General features: G+C 29.9%; 2 protein-coding genes across 2 annotated transcripts; both read left to right on the top strand.

The window, feature by feature from the left end:
* The first annotated feature begins 618 nt into the window (after window positions 1–618).
* On the top strand, window positions 619–9,140 carry LOC112746877 (uncharacterized). The gene is made up of 3 exons (XM_025794997.1): window positions 619–696; window positions 8,650–8,920; window positions 9,037–9,140. Exons 1-3 carry the CDS (start codon window positions 619–621, stop codon window positions 9,138–9,140), a joined length of 453 nt encoding a protein of 150 aa, XP_025650782.1.
* Window positions 9,141–10,299: 1,159 nt separating this feature from the next.
* On the top strand, window positions 10,300–18,438 carry LOC140179041 (uncharacterized). The gene is made up of 15 exons (XM_072217366.1): window positions 10,300–10,415; window positions 10,519–10,612; window positions 11,241–11,351; window positions 13,823–13,967; window positions 14,064–14,147; window positions 14,327–14,551; window positions 15,057–15,369; window positions 15,476–15,723; window positions 15,829–15,992; window positions 16,056–16,125; window positions 16,228–16,404; window positions 16,593–17,318; window positions 17,520–17,810; window positions 17,944–18,252; window positions 18,362–18,438. Exons 1-15 carry the CDS (start codon window positions 10,300–10,302, stop codon window positions 18,436–18,438), a joined length of 3,150 nt encoding a protein of 1,049 aa, XP_072073467.1.
* Window positions 18,439–18,833: the final 395 nt, after the last annotated feature.

The raw sequence follows: 18,833 nt of genomic DNA, 5'->3' as shown, positions 1-18,833 counted from the left end.
TATTTCGGGCTTTTCAAATTTTCCAATAGACAATCACAACTCGAACAAGTGTCTCAACGCCGCCCTGATTTTTGGTGGTGATCTGCAGCCACCACGACGCGAAATCAGAAGACCCATTTCGATCAACAGTCGTAACAGGAAACAGGGTGTCCCAGGTCGCTAAGGCAGGACCACAGTGAAGAAGGCAGTGGGTGATTGTTTTATCTTCCACCCAGTTAAGAGTGTATTAATGTAACAATCATAGATATATTATTTATAGTCATATTCTACTGTATCAATCTTTCAGTTTTTCATCTTTTACAAATTCCCATCCTTTCTAGGTTTATTCATTTTAATTAAAAGTGTGTATTGGCACACCTCTATTTAAAATGGTTTGAGAAATTATCCAAACATATTAAAAATCATGAAAAGACATTTTTTTTTAAAAGATAGTTTTTGAATATATATTGTTATTTTTATAAAAATATGATTTTAATTTTGATCTTTTGGTCTGTATACTGGATCAAAAAAATTTTTTCTTTTGGTCTATTTAGTCTCGGACCAGAGGCAATTAAATTTCCATTGCATTGAGGCTTCGACCTCGTCATGTTTTTTTGTTGGACCATTATCACACGATTGATGTGCCTGAAGGGGATAGAAATTCTGAATTTGGGCTTAAAGGTGTTGAACTCTTGTGGGCTTATGGCTGCACAGATGGTGCCTCAGGGCCCAGTCCTATATTATATATGATGGAAGCAGTTTTTGGTCAAAAACTTTACATGTTGAAAACAAAAATAAAAAAGAAACATATTCCTTCAATTTAACACCAGTATATGCCTCACCAGTATATGCCTCTCTTTTTATTATATATAATAACCAAACAATATTCTTTCAATTTAACCGATTAAAGTCGACTATTTATAATATTTATAATAAAATATTTATTTATTTTTAATTTTAACTGATTCAGTTGCTATAAGCAAAATCAAAATTAATAATTTCAATAAAAAATATTAATAGATAAACAATAAATTTTCTTACATCATCAATTTTGAGACATCTCATTTATATTTAAAAATTGATGATCAAGATACATATTCAATATAAAATTTCCAAGGTGATTATCAAAATCCAGAAAACAAAGAATATTAATAGATAAAATTTAACTAAGCAAATAAACTTCTTCTCTTACCAATTACAAAATATATATATATATATATATATATATATATATATATATATATATATATATATATATACTAAAAATACTATGGGGGCAAGTGTATCCCAAACTTGTCTCTAGGTCAATCCCTACTTGTTCCGACTCCTGCAATAACAACCCAAAAAAGAAAAAACAAAAATAAAAGACAAAAAAGTTGAATTTCATTAATCAAAAGATGATAAATAATATAAGTAATAATATCTATAGTATCAGAAAAGAAGTGTTGTGAGTATATTGTTTTTAGAAACGAAAACAAAAAAGGTTTATGATTTTATTTGTTGCTAAAGATTTGGTCTCTGCTCGTGCAATATTAAGAAACAAAAAATGAATATAGAGGGTTAGAAAACGTGCTAGCATTATATTTATTTGCGGGATGGGAAAAGTTTTATTGAAAACTACTACTAGCTACTAAACTCTTTGCAGATAGAGACATTTATGTTATGATCAAATCGCTGTCTTTGGTTGTATTTTCAGTTTAGACTCTCTCTCTTTGGAGTTAAGTTTGTAGACTAATAACCTACTTAATTAATTGTTAGGTATTAGTTTCAAATAAACCAAGATAAAACAAAACCAAAGTGGTAAATGAACTAATAATTAAGGCATGTGCTCCTGTTTTTTCTTTCTTATAAAAAGAAGATAACAATTAACAAGGACCAAGCATTACCTACACCCATATTGTTTCAGCTTTCAAATCTGTATCGGTTTGGGTTTAAGTAAACCATGACCTACAATAATTAATTGATGAAGAACAATATGTAGATTTATATATCTTTTTCTATAATATGTCCTCTTTCTGAAAATTCTTTCTCAACTCGAAATGAACAAGCTACGTGTTGGGTCTATTATTCATAAATGATTTTTTTGAGGGTCATCATGATTAAAAAAAAATTATTTAAAAGAATGCTTCATTACTGGTCTTAGGAGATACTCTCGTAAAAATACTTAAAACGTCTTTTTGCAAAGATATTTATGTTTCACATTATTATTGGACGTATTAATGAATCGATTATTTTAAATTTCTTAACAAATTAGAATAAAATCGATTTTTTATAACAATAACAATAAACTCATTTTTTTAGAAATTTAATTGTATTTTTAATTTTTTAGGATTTATATGTCCACAAAATAAAAAATCAGGAATATATTTATCTTTTTATCAAAAAATTTAAAGATATTCGGTTTAAATTATGTAATTCGATCAGATTAAATTGGATCTAATAATTATAATGCAAACAATTAGATTTATTATTACTATAATAAACCAATTTTATTCTGATTTATTAAAAAATAAATTATTAACTAATTTAATAAAAATATCTAATAATAATATAACATATATAAAAATCTTTAAAAAAATATTTTTAATATCTTTATTAAAATAATTACCTGACCTTAATACCATGTGAATGTTTTGATCGTTACCTAATAATAAGATGTGGAACGTGACTAGAGACGTGAAAAAGAGTAAAAATCGAAAGTTTAAACAACGATAAAGATTTAAATGTTGGAATAATTAATTTTCAATAACCCAGATTATCCATATTGAATCACCAAAAAATATAACATAATGCGGAAGCGTACCTGAATTCATAAACATAAATTATGATCGGAAGAGTTTGGATCTTGTGGTTCTTTCGATCTTTCTCAACCAAAGTCTTCTGTATTCCTAGGCGGCTGAACTGCAACTCTTTTGATGGGGAAAGAGCAACAAAGGCGATTTTGGTATATTGGGGACCGAAACCCTGAAGGTCTATTTATATTTGAGCATGGCACCCATTAAACCCTTAAGCCCAAATAAAATAGTATCTAAAGCCCAAAAGATAATATATCTAAAATCCAAAAAGATAATTATCTAAGGAACAAAAGATAATATCCGGTTTTATTCTCATTTAATTCCAAATCAAAAGTAATAATGACTTATTCAATTAACATTTATAACAATAAATGAGATCATCATTATATAAGTCATTTAATTTGAAATAGCATCATTTGTGATTATAATTGATATATGTATTGCCCACAAATAAGTTAGGAAATTAAATAATTTCCTAACAATCTCCCACTTGAGCTATACATATATTCTTTCTTGACATAATCACATTTTATAAACTTTATGCGCGCATCTGAATGCTATTTCTTTCATTACTTTAACAATCTGGTCCGTCTCATACATTAGATATGGAACTACCGCAGCTTTTATCACATTAAATGCCGTGACTAAACCACGCCAATCACCATCCTAATATACTTAACGACATAGATCAAATTTGGATGAGTAATATGGAAATTACATGCCAAGTGATCTCATGCATGTCTATTTCCAGCTGGTCCAACTTTATTGAGATCAAACACAATACAAATATTGCAAAATGAACATTTCATATAACATGAAATAAACCATCAACTTAATTCTGCAGAAAAATAACTCAATATCTGTCATAGGACATATAGCATGAAATAAACTCTCACTAAACCAAGGCATCATAAATATTGACACCCATCCGAGCAGTGTGCTCATGAAAAACTTTAGGGTTCAATCCCTTGGTAATGGGTCTGCTAGCATATACTCTGTTTCCATATGTCCTATGGAAATCTGTTTTTCTTAAACTTTCTCCTTGACAACTAAGAAACTTGATGTCTATATGCTTCGATTTTGTCAAGCTCTTATTGTTATTGGAGTATAGTACTTACTGACTTATTGTCACAAAATATCTTTAATGGCCCTTTCAATGTCATCTACTATATGAAGCTTAGTGACAAAGTTTCGCAACCATATGCCATGAAATCGGAATCAGAGTACCTAATGATCTCCAAATTTTCTGATCTCCGATAAATAAGCATGTAATCCTTTGTTCTCTTTAGATAACGCATTATGCGTTTAACAGCTATCCAATGATCCATATCCGGATTGCTCAAGTATCTACCTAACACTCCCACTATAAATGATATATCAGGATGTATGTAGACTTGAGCATACATTAAATTCCCTAGTGCTAATGCATAAGGCTTATCATGCATTGCTGTCCTCTCAAGATCATTTTTAGGGTATTGTTTGAGACTGAACTTGTCTCCTTTAGCTACGGGTGTATCCATTGGTTTACAACTTTCCATGCCATATCTACTTAAAATCTTTTCGATATAGTTCTTTTGTGATAATCCAAGAATACCTTGAGAGTAATCTCTTAGTATCTCGATTCTTAATACAAAAGAGGCATCACCAAAATCTTTCATTTCGAATTTGTCCGATAGAAATTTCTTAGTTTCATGCAACAAGCCTATATCGTTACTAGTAAGTAGAATGTCATCAACATCTAAGACCAAAAGGATATATTTACTCCCACTGAACTTGCGGTATACACATTCATCTATAATATTTACCTCAAAATCATATGAGGTAATGACTTGATTAAACTTGTGATACCATTTAACAGGAAGCTTGTTTGAGATCATAGATGGATTTTCTCTTTTCTCTATTGGATCTCCTTAATGACACTTCTTGAGGTTGTTGAGCTTGCTGTATGGGTTGGAGTTGAGGAGGATTCTCATTATTTTCCTGTACTGTAACAGTATCTTGAGCAACAACAATATTCTCATTGTTCTCTTGTACTGTAGCTGGATTTACAGTAGGATTCTCATTGTGCTCTTGTACTATAACTGTATCTTGAACAATAATAGGCACAAGGTCCTGATCATTGTCAGTTATAGAATCCTCATCAAAAGCAACATTCCTAATATTTTCTTCCCCCCCAAACTCAACATCCTCAAGAAATCTCGTATTTTCCGTCTCAAAAATAGACCTTGATGCAGGATTATAAAACTTGTACCCCCGTGAACGCTCAGCGTAACCAACAAAGTAGCAACTAATTGTCCTGCAGTCCAATTTTCTTTCATGCGGCCTATAAGGTCGCGCCTCAACTAGACATCCCCAAATATGCAAATGCTTTATACTGGGCCTTTTCCCAGTCCAAATTTCATATGGGGTTTTGTTAACTGCTTTGCTTAGCACCCTATTAAGGATGTACACTGCGGTCTTTAAGGCTTCTCCCCAGAGTGATTCAGGCAAGGAAGAATGACTAATCATACTTCTCACCATGTCTTTAAGAGTTCGGTTCCTTCGCTCTGCAACACCATTCATGCTAGGTTTGCCTGGCATGGTGTATTGCGGAACAATACCACACTCCTCTAGGAAAAGAGCAAAAGGTCCGGGACGTTGCTCACCTGAACCATCATATCTTCCGTAGTATTCACCACCACGATCAGATTTGACAGCTTTGATTTTCTTTCCAAGTTGAAGTTCAACTTCAGCTTTGAAAGACTTGAAAACATCCAAGGCTTGGGACTTTTCATGAATTAAATATAGATACCCATAACGAGAGTAATCATCTATGAACGTAATAAAGTACCGTTGTCCATTCCAAGATACAGTAGGGAATGGGCCACATATATCGGTATGTATCAGTTCTAATACATCTTTAGCTCTCTCGGCACCTAATTTTCTTTCGTTTGTCCTTTTCCCCTTTATGCACTCAATGCAAACTTCAAAGTCCGCCAAATTTAGGGGTCCGAGAATTCCATCCGACACAAGCCTCTGAATTCTCTGTTTAGAGATGTGGCCTAAGCGCTTGTGCCATAATGATGCCGAATTCTCATTAAGTCTTTGTTTTGTACCCGTTTGCAGTATTTCATTATTATAGGAATTTAAGCTAAGCCTATATAGATTATCCACCAAATGACCAGAGCAAATATTATTCGAATTATAAAAGAGACTGACTTTGTTGTCTCCGAATGAACAAAAATAACCTGATTTGTCCAAACGAGAAACAGAAACCAAATTTCGTCTAAATGACGGTACATAAAATGTCTCTAATAAATCCAAATAAAATCCACTCGTGGAACATAATCTAAAGGTTCCTATAGCTTCGACTGCAACTATATTGCCGTCTGCCACGTAGATGTATCTTTCAACATCACTTGGCGGTCGGCTCCACAGGCAACCCTGCATAGTCACACTTACATGAGTAGTAGCAGCAGAATCTACCCACCAAGTATCAACAGGTGCATAACTTAAACTAGCCTCAGAACAAACGAAAGTGAGAATTATACCATTCTTCACACGCCAAGTGGCATATTTGGTACAATCCTTCTTCATGTGTCCCACCTTCTTACAGAAGAAACAGGTTGAAACTTGATCCTGTTTCTTAGCCTTTTCCTGCTGAGAAGGCGCATCCGCAGTAGTATCACGCTTTCTTTTATACTGAGAAGATAAAGCCATGTGAGCACTGAATTTCTTAGCAAAGAATTTCTCAACATCCTTTAGGAACTGTTTGGCATCTTTATCCTCAGTAATTGAGCCCCAAAACGCCTTAGGAATTGAGCGTTTCATGATCATAATGCTCATTCGATTGGATTTCTCCCACTTCTCTATTTTAACCTCATTGAGGTTTTCCGGAGTGGAAGTGGGTTTCTCCTCTCGAAGAGCTGTGTCTAGATCCATACAACCGAGGACAATCTCCACGGTATCCTTCCAAACTTTAAAGTTTGAATTATTCAGCATAGGAATACTGCTAATTTGCGCAGAAACATTGGTAGCTAAAGCCATAGTTTCTGGATTAGAACAAAAAAAAACATGCAGTAAATATTAGACATTAATGGGTAAAAATCCATATTGAGATATCTAGCACAACATTAATTTTCAATCTTTGGATAGAAAAATTAACTGTAAGTGATACTCTCATTGCAGTAATCAAATATTGTCAAAATTCCTGTCACACATTAAGCCTTTCTTTGGACCGACTTAATGCGCACATGAAAACTTAAACTTCGCAACCTATTTATTACCGCATATATTTTCTATTAATTGGCCAAACAATAACCTTCCTTTGGGCCGATTATTGACTGCATAATTAATAGAAAATAAACAAAAGTGTGCAATGCTTATTATTCGGCCAAACAATAAACTTCCTTTGGGCCGATTATTGTTCGCATAAATAATAAGTATTACTTTATTCTTAATTAGTTACCCAAACATGTATTTACCATCAATATGTGTATGTAATTCGGCCAAATATAGACCTTCCTTTGGGCCGACCAATATTCGCATGAATTACATATCACCATATTCCTAATGTTTTGAATAAATCAATTTTCATAAAAGAGGCTACTTTGGCAGCATAATGTTCAATCAATTTATTCCAAAACCAAATCTTTATAATGGATGGGTATAATAATCCAAATTGTTACTAGTTTCCTTATGTAACAACAAAAAATATTTAAATTCTAAAAGAAATTAAATTTTAATAGTGTCTTTTCAGACCTTAAAAAAAATATGATTATTAATTTTCATAAGTATCAATTTTATATATATATAAATATATATATATATATATATATATAAACTAAAACGTGCTCGGCATACACTATAAGCACGCAATAATATACATCTTTATAGTAATACAAATGGGGAGCCAATTTGCTGACGTGGCGCTCATACGTTAAGTCTGGGAGTTTATTTGCTTACGTGTCATTACTAGAAATTTTTAGATTTATATTTATAAATTATAAATTATTATTTGCTTAAGTTGTTATTTTCAAATTTTAAGTTTGTGTTGTTTTACATAGGTTGTTATTTTTTAAATTTTAAATTATTTTATTTGTTTGGGTTGTTTTAGTTAGGTTGTTATTTTTTAAATTTCAAATTATTTTATTTAAGTTGTTATTTTTTAAATTTTATTTAGATTTTACTTAGGTTGTTCTTTTTTATATTATAACACTATTTTTTAAATATCTGTTAATTCTTTTTAGCATTATTTTTTAAAATTTTAATTTTTTTTTAAATTGCAGCTACATAAATTTTTTTAAAGAAATTTAGAGTTTTAAAAAAATATACGTTAATTATTCTTCGATTATTACGTACTAATATTATTATATTATTATATTATTATAAAAATTTACGTTATGTTGGAATTTTTAAATTATTATTTGTTTAAGTTGTTATTTTCAAATTTTAAGTTTAGGTTGTTTTATTTAGTTTGTTATTTTTTAAATTTTAAATTAAAGTCAACCAAATTTAAAAAATATTAGTTATGATGCAACTATAAAAGTATAAGTTACGAGAGATGTAAAGCACCACAATTTAAAGTACATCAATCCCTTTCTTTACATATATCCAAAATCTCTCTATTTATTCTAATGGCTGGTATTCACAAAATTGCTGACATCAATCCTACAATCGATAATTTGTGTGTACGTATACGAGTGATACGGTTATAGACACTACCAAGTTACGGAAATTCTCCATTGCCATACTCAATTGAGATGGTTTGGCTCGATGAAGACGTGAGTTTTCTACTAATATTTTTCTATTTTATTTAAAATTTATATTATTTATATTTTAAATTTATTTGTTTATTCCCATCTAATCGTTTTTTTTTTTTGTTCATTAATTCTAGGGAGGAAAAATACACGCCTCAGTTAAGAAGGCTTTTGTGTCTCGATTCGTGAATTTGCTGGAGGAAGGAATATCTTACCAAATAAGATATTTTGGTGTTAGACTCAATAAGGGTTACTTCAAGACTACACATCATAAATACGTGGTTAATTTAAACCAACGTACTGATGTGCACAGACTTCCAGAATCGTCGAGTATCCCACGACATGGATTTAAGTTTGTGAGTTTTGACACTCTCAATGCTTCTGGGTATGATTGCACCTATTTAGTTGGTAAGTTTATTATTTTAGAAAAAGTATAATTATTTATTTTATTGATAATTTATTCTGCGTTTTTTTTTTTTACAAATTTATTGACAATAATTTTTTTTTATTTTAAATCATTTCAGATATTGTTGGATATCTTGCTGGAATTGGGAATGAGAAGACTCTTGAAAAGAATGGCAAATCTACCAAATATACTGTTATCGAATTAGAGATTGATGATGGATAATTATCTATTTATTTTTATAAATATAAAAATTTTGCTAATCTCATCTTTTTAAATTATTATTTTAACTTATTTTATTATAAATATTTTTATTAATATTAATAAGTAACAAATATATCTTAACTAACATTAAGCTTTAGTTAAAATTTTTTAGATTCAAAGCCACCGTTTTTAAACGTCTAATTATTTAAATTTTTTAAAAAAATCACTTCGGATTGATTTAAAAAAAAAAAGATTCAAATTAAAAAAAATAATAAAAAGCATTCTTTCCACGGTTTGTTTGTTACAAATTTAAAATAATTAATTAATTATTAATTTTTTAAATTATATTTGATATTTTAATTTTATTATTAAATTTTAAATTTTAAAAATATAAAATATATATAATTTGATATTATTTTATTGGTAGTTACTTTTTAAACATTAAACATTCTATTTGATATAGAAAAATAATGGAGTGTGCACTTTTTGGCAACTATGCACATGAATTAAATACTTTTTTGGGATCTGACAATAAGGATGGAGCTATTGTCGTCTTACAGTTTGTTAGAGTGAAGTTATTTAACGGTAATATTTATCCATATTTTTTTAACAATATATTTTTATATATGAGCTTTTACTTATTGTTTATGTGAATTTTTACTCATTTTGTATTAAAATAAATTTTTCAGAAAAGATTGTTTTACAAAATTCCATGTATGGCACAAAGATGTTCTTCAATCTTGAAGATACAACTGTCATCCAATTTAAAAATAGGTGGGTATTTTCTTTTTAATTTTTTAGTTTCATACTATGTGTGTGTTATCTAACAAAGTTTTTTTTTTACTTTATTTATCTAGCTTTGTAAGATTTGAAGATTTACTTTATTTATCTAGCTTTGTAAGATTTGAAGAATCTAGAGGTAATATCGGCGGAATTCCAAATGAGGCTGCATTCTTAAAAATTTATCAAGGCAAAACCATCGAACAGTTAAAAGAATTCGATACGGTAATTTTCTTTTTTAAAAAAAATTGAGAAAAAAATAGTTGAAATTCTTTGTACATAGATTATTTTTGTTTATTCATCTTATTTATTTAAAAAATTCACCAAATTTAGGGAATTTAAATCATTATTTTTTTTTCAGAATTCTATTTGTGTTGTCTTGGCTATTATAAGTCATATTATGGATACTCCAGACTGGCGATACGGCCAATGTGAATGCAACAGGTCCACATATGCTTTTACAAAAACTTTAAAATGTTCAAGTTGTGGCCGTCTCCTTTTATCCATAATTCCAAGGTTATTTATTTATTTATTTTTAAATTAAAGTATATGCACATTGGATTAGATATTGAATAAGTCTATATTTAACTTTTTTTATGTTATTTTCTTTTTTAAGCAGGTATCGAATAAAGCTTGGTATCATTGATGATTCTGACTGTGCATGTTTTGTAGTCTTTGACAAGGAGGCAAAACAAGTTTTGGGAAAGAACTGTGTAGAGATACTTGATCCACTCCTATTGGTAAGATCTAATCAATATTTATTTCTAAAAATATTAGTGAAGATATTTTTATTGGTAATTTTTATATTATTTATTATTAATATATTATGTAATACCCTGCAGAAAAGAGATCTATCGGATACACCTACACTTTTGCTCAACCTAATTGATAAGACCTTTCTCTTCATAATTGAAGTTCAAATATCTGATAATCCACATTTTTCACCTTCTTATAAAGTTAAGAAGATGACTGATAATGTGGACCTCATAAATAAATTCAAAGAGGCTCACCCTATTCAAATTGTGAGTATAATTATAAGTGTACTTTCTATTAAAAATTAATTTATTTTTTGCTTCCTTGGTCATTAGTAGTATCTAATTTATAATTAATAATTAATTATAATTTTAGGATGTTGACTACACCGGTGGTTTGCTTCCAATTTCAAAGACATCCTCAATCATTGAAGGAGAGAAAGTAGAAGGTGCTAAGGTATTTGTTCAAAAAATAATTTTTTTTTGTTTGTTATCTCAAAATTAGATCTTAATTTTATTCAAAAAATATTAGTGAGATAAAATCAAAGGTTAGAAAGAAGTCTTTAATTTAACGTGGTATTTTGTACAGAATTTGTTGCTTGAATTCTCCAATGAAGTTGCTGCCAATGATGAATCCGAATTGTTGGAAAATGCTATTACACCAACTAAGCGATTATCCTCGGAGTCGGAAGAATCGAAGGTAGAAGGAGATACCTCAACTTCCAAAAAGATCAAGATTGAGAAAGAAACTTGAGAATTTGGATGCACATGTTTTGGAATCCTTTTAGAGTCTATCTAATAGAATAATGTCAAGCATATGTTTGTTTTGGTGGAAACATTGTCTTTTCTTGAGTTGTTATTTTTCTTTTGGTTCTTTTCTATTTTTATGTTTGGAATTTAGAATTTTTTTAAATATAAATTGAAGTTATTTGGTTATTACTTGTGGTTTTATTTTTAATTTGATTTTCACCGTTGATATTCTGATAATATCTAATTTAATATTTAATATCATAAAGTTATAAATTTCTTCTTTAAATTATTGTTGATACAATTAAGTTAGTTATTAATTTTTAATGTGTATTTATTTTTAAAAAAATCTAATTATAATTTTTAATTAAAGTATTATGTTTAGAATTTTAAATTTAAATTCAAATATACCTTTTTTTGAATTTTTACGTAAGCAATTTGAGAATATTTTTTAAGAATTTATATAATTTATAAGCTATTATGCTAATTACAAAAGGAGTATAATAAAGTAAATAAAATTAATAGTCTTATTAAGATGTGAGGTTATTTATACTATTTAAAAAAATGTAATACTGTTTAAATTTTAGAAAAGGTATAATAAAGTTAATACTGTTTATGATGACACTAAAAAAAATTATTTTTAAATTAACAAATTTCTATATTCTTAATAGACAACGAACGTTTGATTAAAAAATTTTATTTAAAAATATAAAATTTATACTATCTAATTAGAAAATTCTATTTAAAAATTTAAAATTTGAATTTCTAATACTAATTTCTAATTAAGTAAGTTCTTAACTATTTCAATTTTTAAATTTAAATTTTTTTACTTGCCATATTTATAAATTTTTATTATTATCTTTTAGATTATTTCTCCACAATAGAAGTACTTTCATCTTTTTCTCTCTTTTTAAATATTTTTTTCTAAATTTACGATATTTATAAGGTTATTAATTTTTAGATTATATTTAATTTTATTATTTTTATCGATAAATAATAGGATTGATACTATTTATGACGAAACTAATAAAAATTATTTGTAAATTAACAAATTTCTATATTCTTAATAAACAACAAACGTTTAATTAAGAAAGTTTATTTAAAAATTTTTAATTTGCACTAGCTAATTAGAAAACTCTATTTAAAAATTTTAAATTTAAAATTCTAATACTAATTCCTAATTAAGTGACTTCTTAACCGTTTTTATTTTTAAATTTAAATTTTTTTTTATTTGTCACATTTATAAATTTTCTCTATTTACTTCGTTTACGTTGTTATTTTTTAGATTATCTCAGCACAATAATAGAGGTACTTTCATATTTTTCTCTCTTTTTACTTATAAGTTATTCATTTTCAATCTCTTTATTTAAGGAAATGAAAAAAAAAATATTTTAACTGTAAGTTGAATTTATTGATCGTGAGATTAAATTTATATTTATTTGAAAAAAGATACTTTTGAAAAAATATATATATTATTTTCCATAAAATATGTTTACATAACTGAATAAATGAGAATAAAAAGGAAATTAAAGCAACCAATGAAAATAAAACCTATGCGATTTTACATAGACATAAGAAGACACTAATTTCATATTCACCATTTTAGAGAAACACAAAATACATGTTTTTAATGGATGTTTGTGTATGACTATGTCTTTCATCATTTTTGTCTCAGTATTCAAGCACCATACATGTACTCCTGTGTACTCCCATGTCTATGTTTTGATCGATATGTATACCAAAAATAAACGCCGCCATATGTGTACTCCTGTGTACTTTATTTTTTTTAATAATATAAAAAATTGATAATAAAAATGTATTAGGTATAATGTATATATATTTTTAATTAGTTAAAAAAATTATTTATTTGGTATTTCCAGATATATATTGAAAGATGCAAGAAGTCCAAAGAGAAGCAAGATTGAAGAGAAAATTGATATTAAAAGACAAAGAAAATACAAAGCGGACCACAATTCAAGGTAGACTTCATACAAAAAATAACTAACATGTCATGAGTATTTTAGCTGAATGAAAGCCCATAAAATACAATATTTTCTATATATTATTTAGCTATTGACAAGTAATAAATTATTAATTTACATTGTTTTTGTAATATGTTACTAAATTTGTTTATGAAAAAATTACAGAAAATTCGAGTGATGGTTCCAATGATGTGCATTTTCAATCGGTGTTGTCGAACATTACAAATGGACTCAATATAGGTTGATTTTTGGATGATTTTTTTTGGAACTTACTTATGTGAATGTACATGCACTTTATGTATTTTGATATTCCTACTATTTATTCAATTATAAACTTTAACAGAAAATATGTTCAAAAAACTAATATCTCGAGTTATCTTATTAGATAATAACCCAACATCATATCGATCAAGGTCTCCAACTACTAATCTACACTCTGTAGGTGAAAAGGAACGATGTTCCAATATTAGTGATATTAGTAATTCAGGTATCACATGCGAAGCATGTGATAGCCCATGTCATCAGACAAGTCAACAACATTTTCAACAAACATCAAACAATATCCACCAGTTGCAAAGTCAGCGTATGTTAATATATGCTTTTATTACTTAAAGACCAAATATTTAACTTTTCAATTGGTCTATTAAAAACAATGTTTGATATATGCTAAATAATTATTATAGATTCATTGGAGTACTCAAATCGAATTAGATTGCAAAGGGATGCAAGACTGAATAGAAAGACTATGCTACTTCAAAAGAGACAAGGTAAGATAAGCATGATAGATTGTAATTATCACAAAGCTAAAATTCTACTTCTTTTATCTTTAATACTACTTTTATAATATATATTCATAACTCAGCTGATTCAAACATTTAATATATATTCATTTTTCTTTTTTTTTTATAATATAAAGTGCTTGATTTACTATCTCTAATGATTACAGGAGCAAGTACATCTAATTCAAATTTAGATACTAAAGAATTAGAAGAAGTGTGCATAGCTGAAAAAGGAAGACACCTGAGACAAAGAAAAACATTCTTGAAGGAATTGGCTATAAATCTTTCAAAAATTTTTGAAGAAGTTGAGGATATTACTGAAAACATGACTATATTAGATGATTCTGTGCAAATTGAATACCCAGCCATATTCGATGTTGCTGAGAATACAGGTAATCTAAGAAGTAGCAATATCAGCAGTTTATTATTTACTATTGTTATGCTTCTTATAAACAAAAAATTATCGTTTAGTGTTCAAGTTTTTAAAATTCAAACTAAGATATGGTTATATATTATAATTTTTGTATTTGAACATTGATATATTGTAATTCTTATTGTTTGATTAGTGTGCATGTAAAACTTAAACCTTTAGGTTGGCACAAAAAAATTGTATTATATGATCTCATCTTTTTAATCTATAAATTGTAATCTTCGGTAATCTTTTATAAATATTATTTTTATACTTAACATGGTGAAAGAAAGATATATTTTTATATAAAGTATTTTTTCAGATATAACTGAAACATAATTTATTATCTTGGTGATTATTAGATGTGATAGATATTGGTGACCCATAATTTTTTTGTCGGCATTGCGACGCCATGATGTAGTATGAGGAGAGATCAGAAAAGTCTAAAACAGGATCCAATATTGAGTTCTCAATATGTTGTATGCGAGGGAAGGTACAACTGCCGTTTTTGCAACGTCCACCTCAGCTCTTGCAAGGTTTAATATCTGGAGCAGACCAGAGAAGCAAACACTTTAAGAATAATATAAGAACTTATAATAGCATGTTTTGCTTCACGTCACTCGGAGGTAAAATAGAGACCTCTATCAATGATGGGACAGGTCCTCCCCAGTTCATTGTGAGTGGACAAAACTACCACAGAATTGGAAGCTTGGTGCCAATTGAGGGACAAAGACCAAAATTTGCGCAGTTATATATTTATGATACAGAAAATGAGGTCTCAAACAGGATAGAGATTTTCAGGTTTGTATCATGCATTCCAAACTGATTAAAAATTTATTTAGGTAGTTCGTACTTTGATTTTGGTTAATTATGAATACTAATATTTTTCAATTGATGTTTTATACAGTTCAAGAACAAACAACAACAACATTGACCAGTCCTTAGTTCTAGATCTCAAGGACATCATCGATCAACATAATGTTCTTGCTCACACATTTAGGATAGTGAGAAACTACCTGAATCAAGGAGATATCGCAAATATAAGACTACGGTTGTACCGAAAAAGATCAAAAGATGCAAGAGTCTACAATTTACCATCTTCTAACGAGGTCGCAGCTCTAATAGTAGGAGATTTTAATTCTGGAGATGCAGGACGTGATATTATAGTTCAATTAAAGTCTGGACATCTGCAAAGGATTCATGAGACACACACTGCATTTATTCCTCTTTAGTACCCTATGATGTTTCCTTACGGTGAAGATGGCTACCAAGAAGACATTCCTTTGCGAGAATCTCATAGGGTTGATGAAAATAGAAAGAGACAGTGTGTGAGTTTAAGGGAGTTCATAGCATTTAGAATACAAGAGAGAAAGGTCGAGTATGCAACCATTGTCAATGGTGGAAGATTATTTCAGCAGTTCTTGGTTGATTGCTTTTCTATGATTGAAGCACAAAGGTTGACCTACTACTGAAACAACCAAACTAAGGTGAGGAGTGATATATACAAAGGGATTCAAGATGCAGTTGTTAAGGGTGAGACACGTGCTTCTAAAGCAGGTAAGCGTATCATCCTACCTGCGTCCTTCACTGGTGGTATGAGATACATGTTTAATAATTGTCAAGATGCTATGGCAATTTGTAAAAAATATGGATATCCAGACTTCTTCATCACAATGACATGTAACTTAAGTTGGCAAGAGATTGGCAGGGTTAACAATCCAAGGAACTTAAAGGTTGAAGACCGGCCGGATATATCGTGTAGAGTATTCAAAATTAAGCTTGACATGATAATCTCGGATCTTAAGCAAGGAATTCCATTTGGAGTGCTAGATGCAGGTATTGCTCATCATCCAACCTTATTTTTAGAGAAATATTCCTTTAGATTGTTATAAAATAAATGGCAAAATATTTTCTTACTTAACGTATTGTTGATTTTTTATTATCACCCTTAATTTATCAAAGCACATACATAAAATAGATAGTTTAAATATAACATATAATTTTTTTTGTCTTTTTGGTATAAGGGATGTATACGGTGGAATTCCAAAAAAGAGGTCTACCACATGCTCACATTCTTTTATGGTTAAGTGGAGACTATAAGATAACAACGACAACTCAAATTGATCAGTTAATATCTTCAGAGTTGCCAGATCCTGCTCAGCATCCAAAATTGTTTAGAGCTGTATCTACATATATGATTCATGGACCATGTGGTAGAGCATTCTCAAAATCTTCCTGCATGAAAGATGGGTACTGCACCAAATATTATCCCAAGACATTCAGTAAAACCACAGTTATCGATGATAGTGGATACCCATCATATAGAAGACGAGACACAGGGGTGGTTACTGAGAAGAAGGGAGTCCATATGGATAATAGGAATGTGGTTCCATACAATGCATATCTGCTGATGTTTTATCAAGCGCATGTTAATGTAGAGTACTGCAACAAGTCGAATGCTATCAAATATTTGTTCAAGTATGTGAATAAAGGTCCAGACAGGGTAGCAGTTGGAGTTACAAAGGAAGCTTCCAGTGGAGAGGATGCTCAGGTTATTGACGAGATCAAACAATTCTATGATTGCAGATATTTGTCTGCATGTGAGGCTGTGTGGAGAACCTTAGCGTATGATATTCATCAAATGTGGCCTTCAGCGATGAGATTAACCTTTCATTTGCCTGGAGAGCAAAATATCATCTTTAAAGATGATGACGATCTTGAAGAAATCGTGGAAGAAGAGGAAGGAAAATGTACAATGTTCTTAGCATGGATGGAGGCCAATAAAAAATTTGAAGCAGGTCAAACTTTGACGTATGCTGAATTTCCAAATCAATTTGTTTATGATAGAGAATTAAGGGTATGGCATCCACGCAAAAGAGGGTATTCTATCGGGAGGTTAAATTATGTTCCACCGGGTACATGTGATATTTATTATATGAGAATTTTGTTAGCTGTTCAGAGAGGTTGCACAACATATGAGTCTATTAGGACAGTTAATGGAATTACATATTCTAGCTTCCAAGATGCTTGCTATTCCATGGGACTACTGTGCGATGATAGGGAATTCATTGCAGCTATTAATGAGGTAGCTGAACTTGCATCTGGTCATCAATTGAGAAAATTATTTGCGATGCTACTGATATCTAATAGCATTAGCAACCCAGAGCGTGTTTGGAATGCAACTTGGACATTATTGGCTGATGGAATACTATATGAGAGGAGAAAAGCTTTGAAAAACCAAGGTATTTTACTATGTCTTTTTTTTATATCAAGATTGTATTCTCTTATTATCTTTATTTTTATTAAGAATATTAATAGTTTTATTTTAGAATTACTTATTAAATATTTCATAAAACCACTATGTGCTTTTTCTAGGACTAAACATGACTGATGACGAATTGAAAAACCTCTGCCTTATTGAGATTGAGAAGATACTCAACAGCAATGTGAGATCTTTAAGAGACTATCAATCAATGCCATATCCTGAGATGTCTCATGTTCGCCTTTTTCAGAATAAGCTAATAGAGGAGGAGTTAGCATATGGCACAAATGAGTTGACTCATACAAACTTATATACAGAACAAAAGATGACTCATGAGCAAAGGTTAGTATTTGATGAGATACTCAATGCTGTTGTTACAGACTCTGGTGGTTTTTACTTCGTTTATGGGCATGGTGGGTGTGGTAAGACATTTATTTGGAATGGACTTTCTTCTGCTATTCGGTCTAGAGGAAAAATTGTTTTAAATGTCGCATCCAGTGGAATTGCTTCTTTACTCCTACCTGGTGGCAGAACGGCTCATTCTAGATTTTCAATACCCATTACAATTACTGATGAATCTACTTGCAACATCATGCATGGCAGTTTGAAGGCTGAGCTGCTCATCCAAAGTAGCTTAATAATTTGGGATGAAGCTCCAATGCTCAATAAAATGTGCTTTGAAGCACTTGATCGGACGCTCAGGGATCTTATGTCAGTTACCGATCAACATAAGACACATCAACCATTTGGTGGTAAGGTTGTTGTTCTAGGAGGTGATTTCAGACAGATACTTCCGGTGATTCCGAAAGGAAGTAGACACGATATATTGGCATCCGCTATTCACTCATCCCATCTGTGGTCATTTTGTAAGGTTCTGAAACTGCATACGAATATGAGGCTTCTAATGTCTTCTTTGGATCAAGATGAAGGTGAAATGAAGAGATTTGCTAATTGGATACTTGATGTTGGAAATGGAAATATTGGCTCTGTTGTTGGTGATGAA

The sequence above is a fragment of the Arachis hypogaea genome, chromosome 15 (genome assembly GCF_003086295.3).
Source record: "Arachis hypogaea cultivar Tifrunner chromosome 15, arahy.Tifrunner.gnm2.J5K5, whole genome shotgun sequence".
In the NCBI taxonomy this organism is placed as follows: domain Eukaryota; kingdom Viridiplantae; phylum Streptophyta; class Magnoliopsida; order Fabales; family Fabaceae; genus Arachis; species Arachis hypogaea.
The sequence above is the reverse complement of the archived record's forward strand: the minus strand, read 5'-3'. Positions and strand labels throughout refer to the sequence as shown.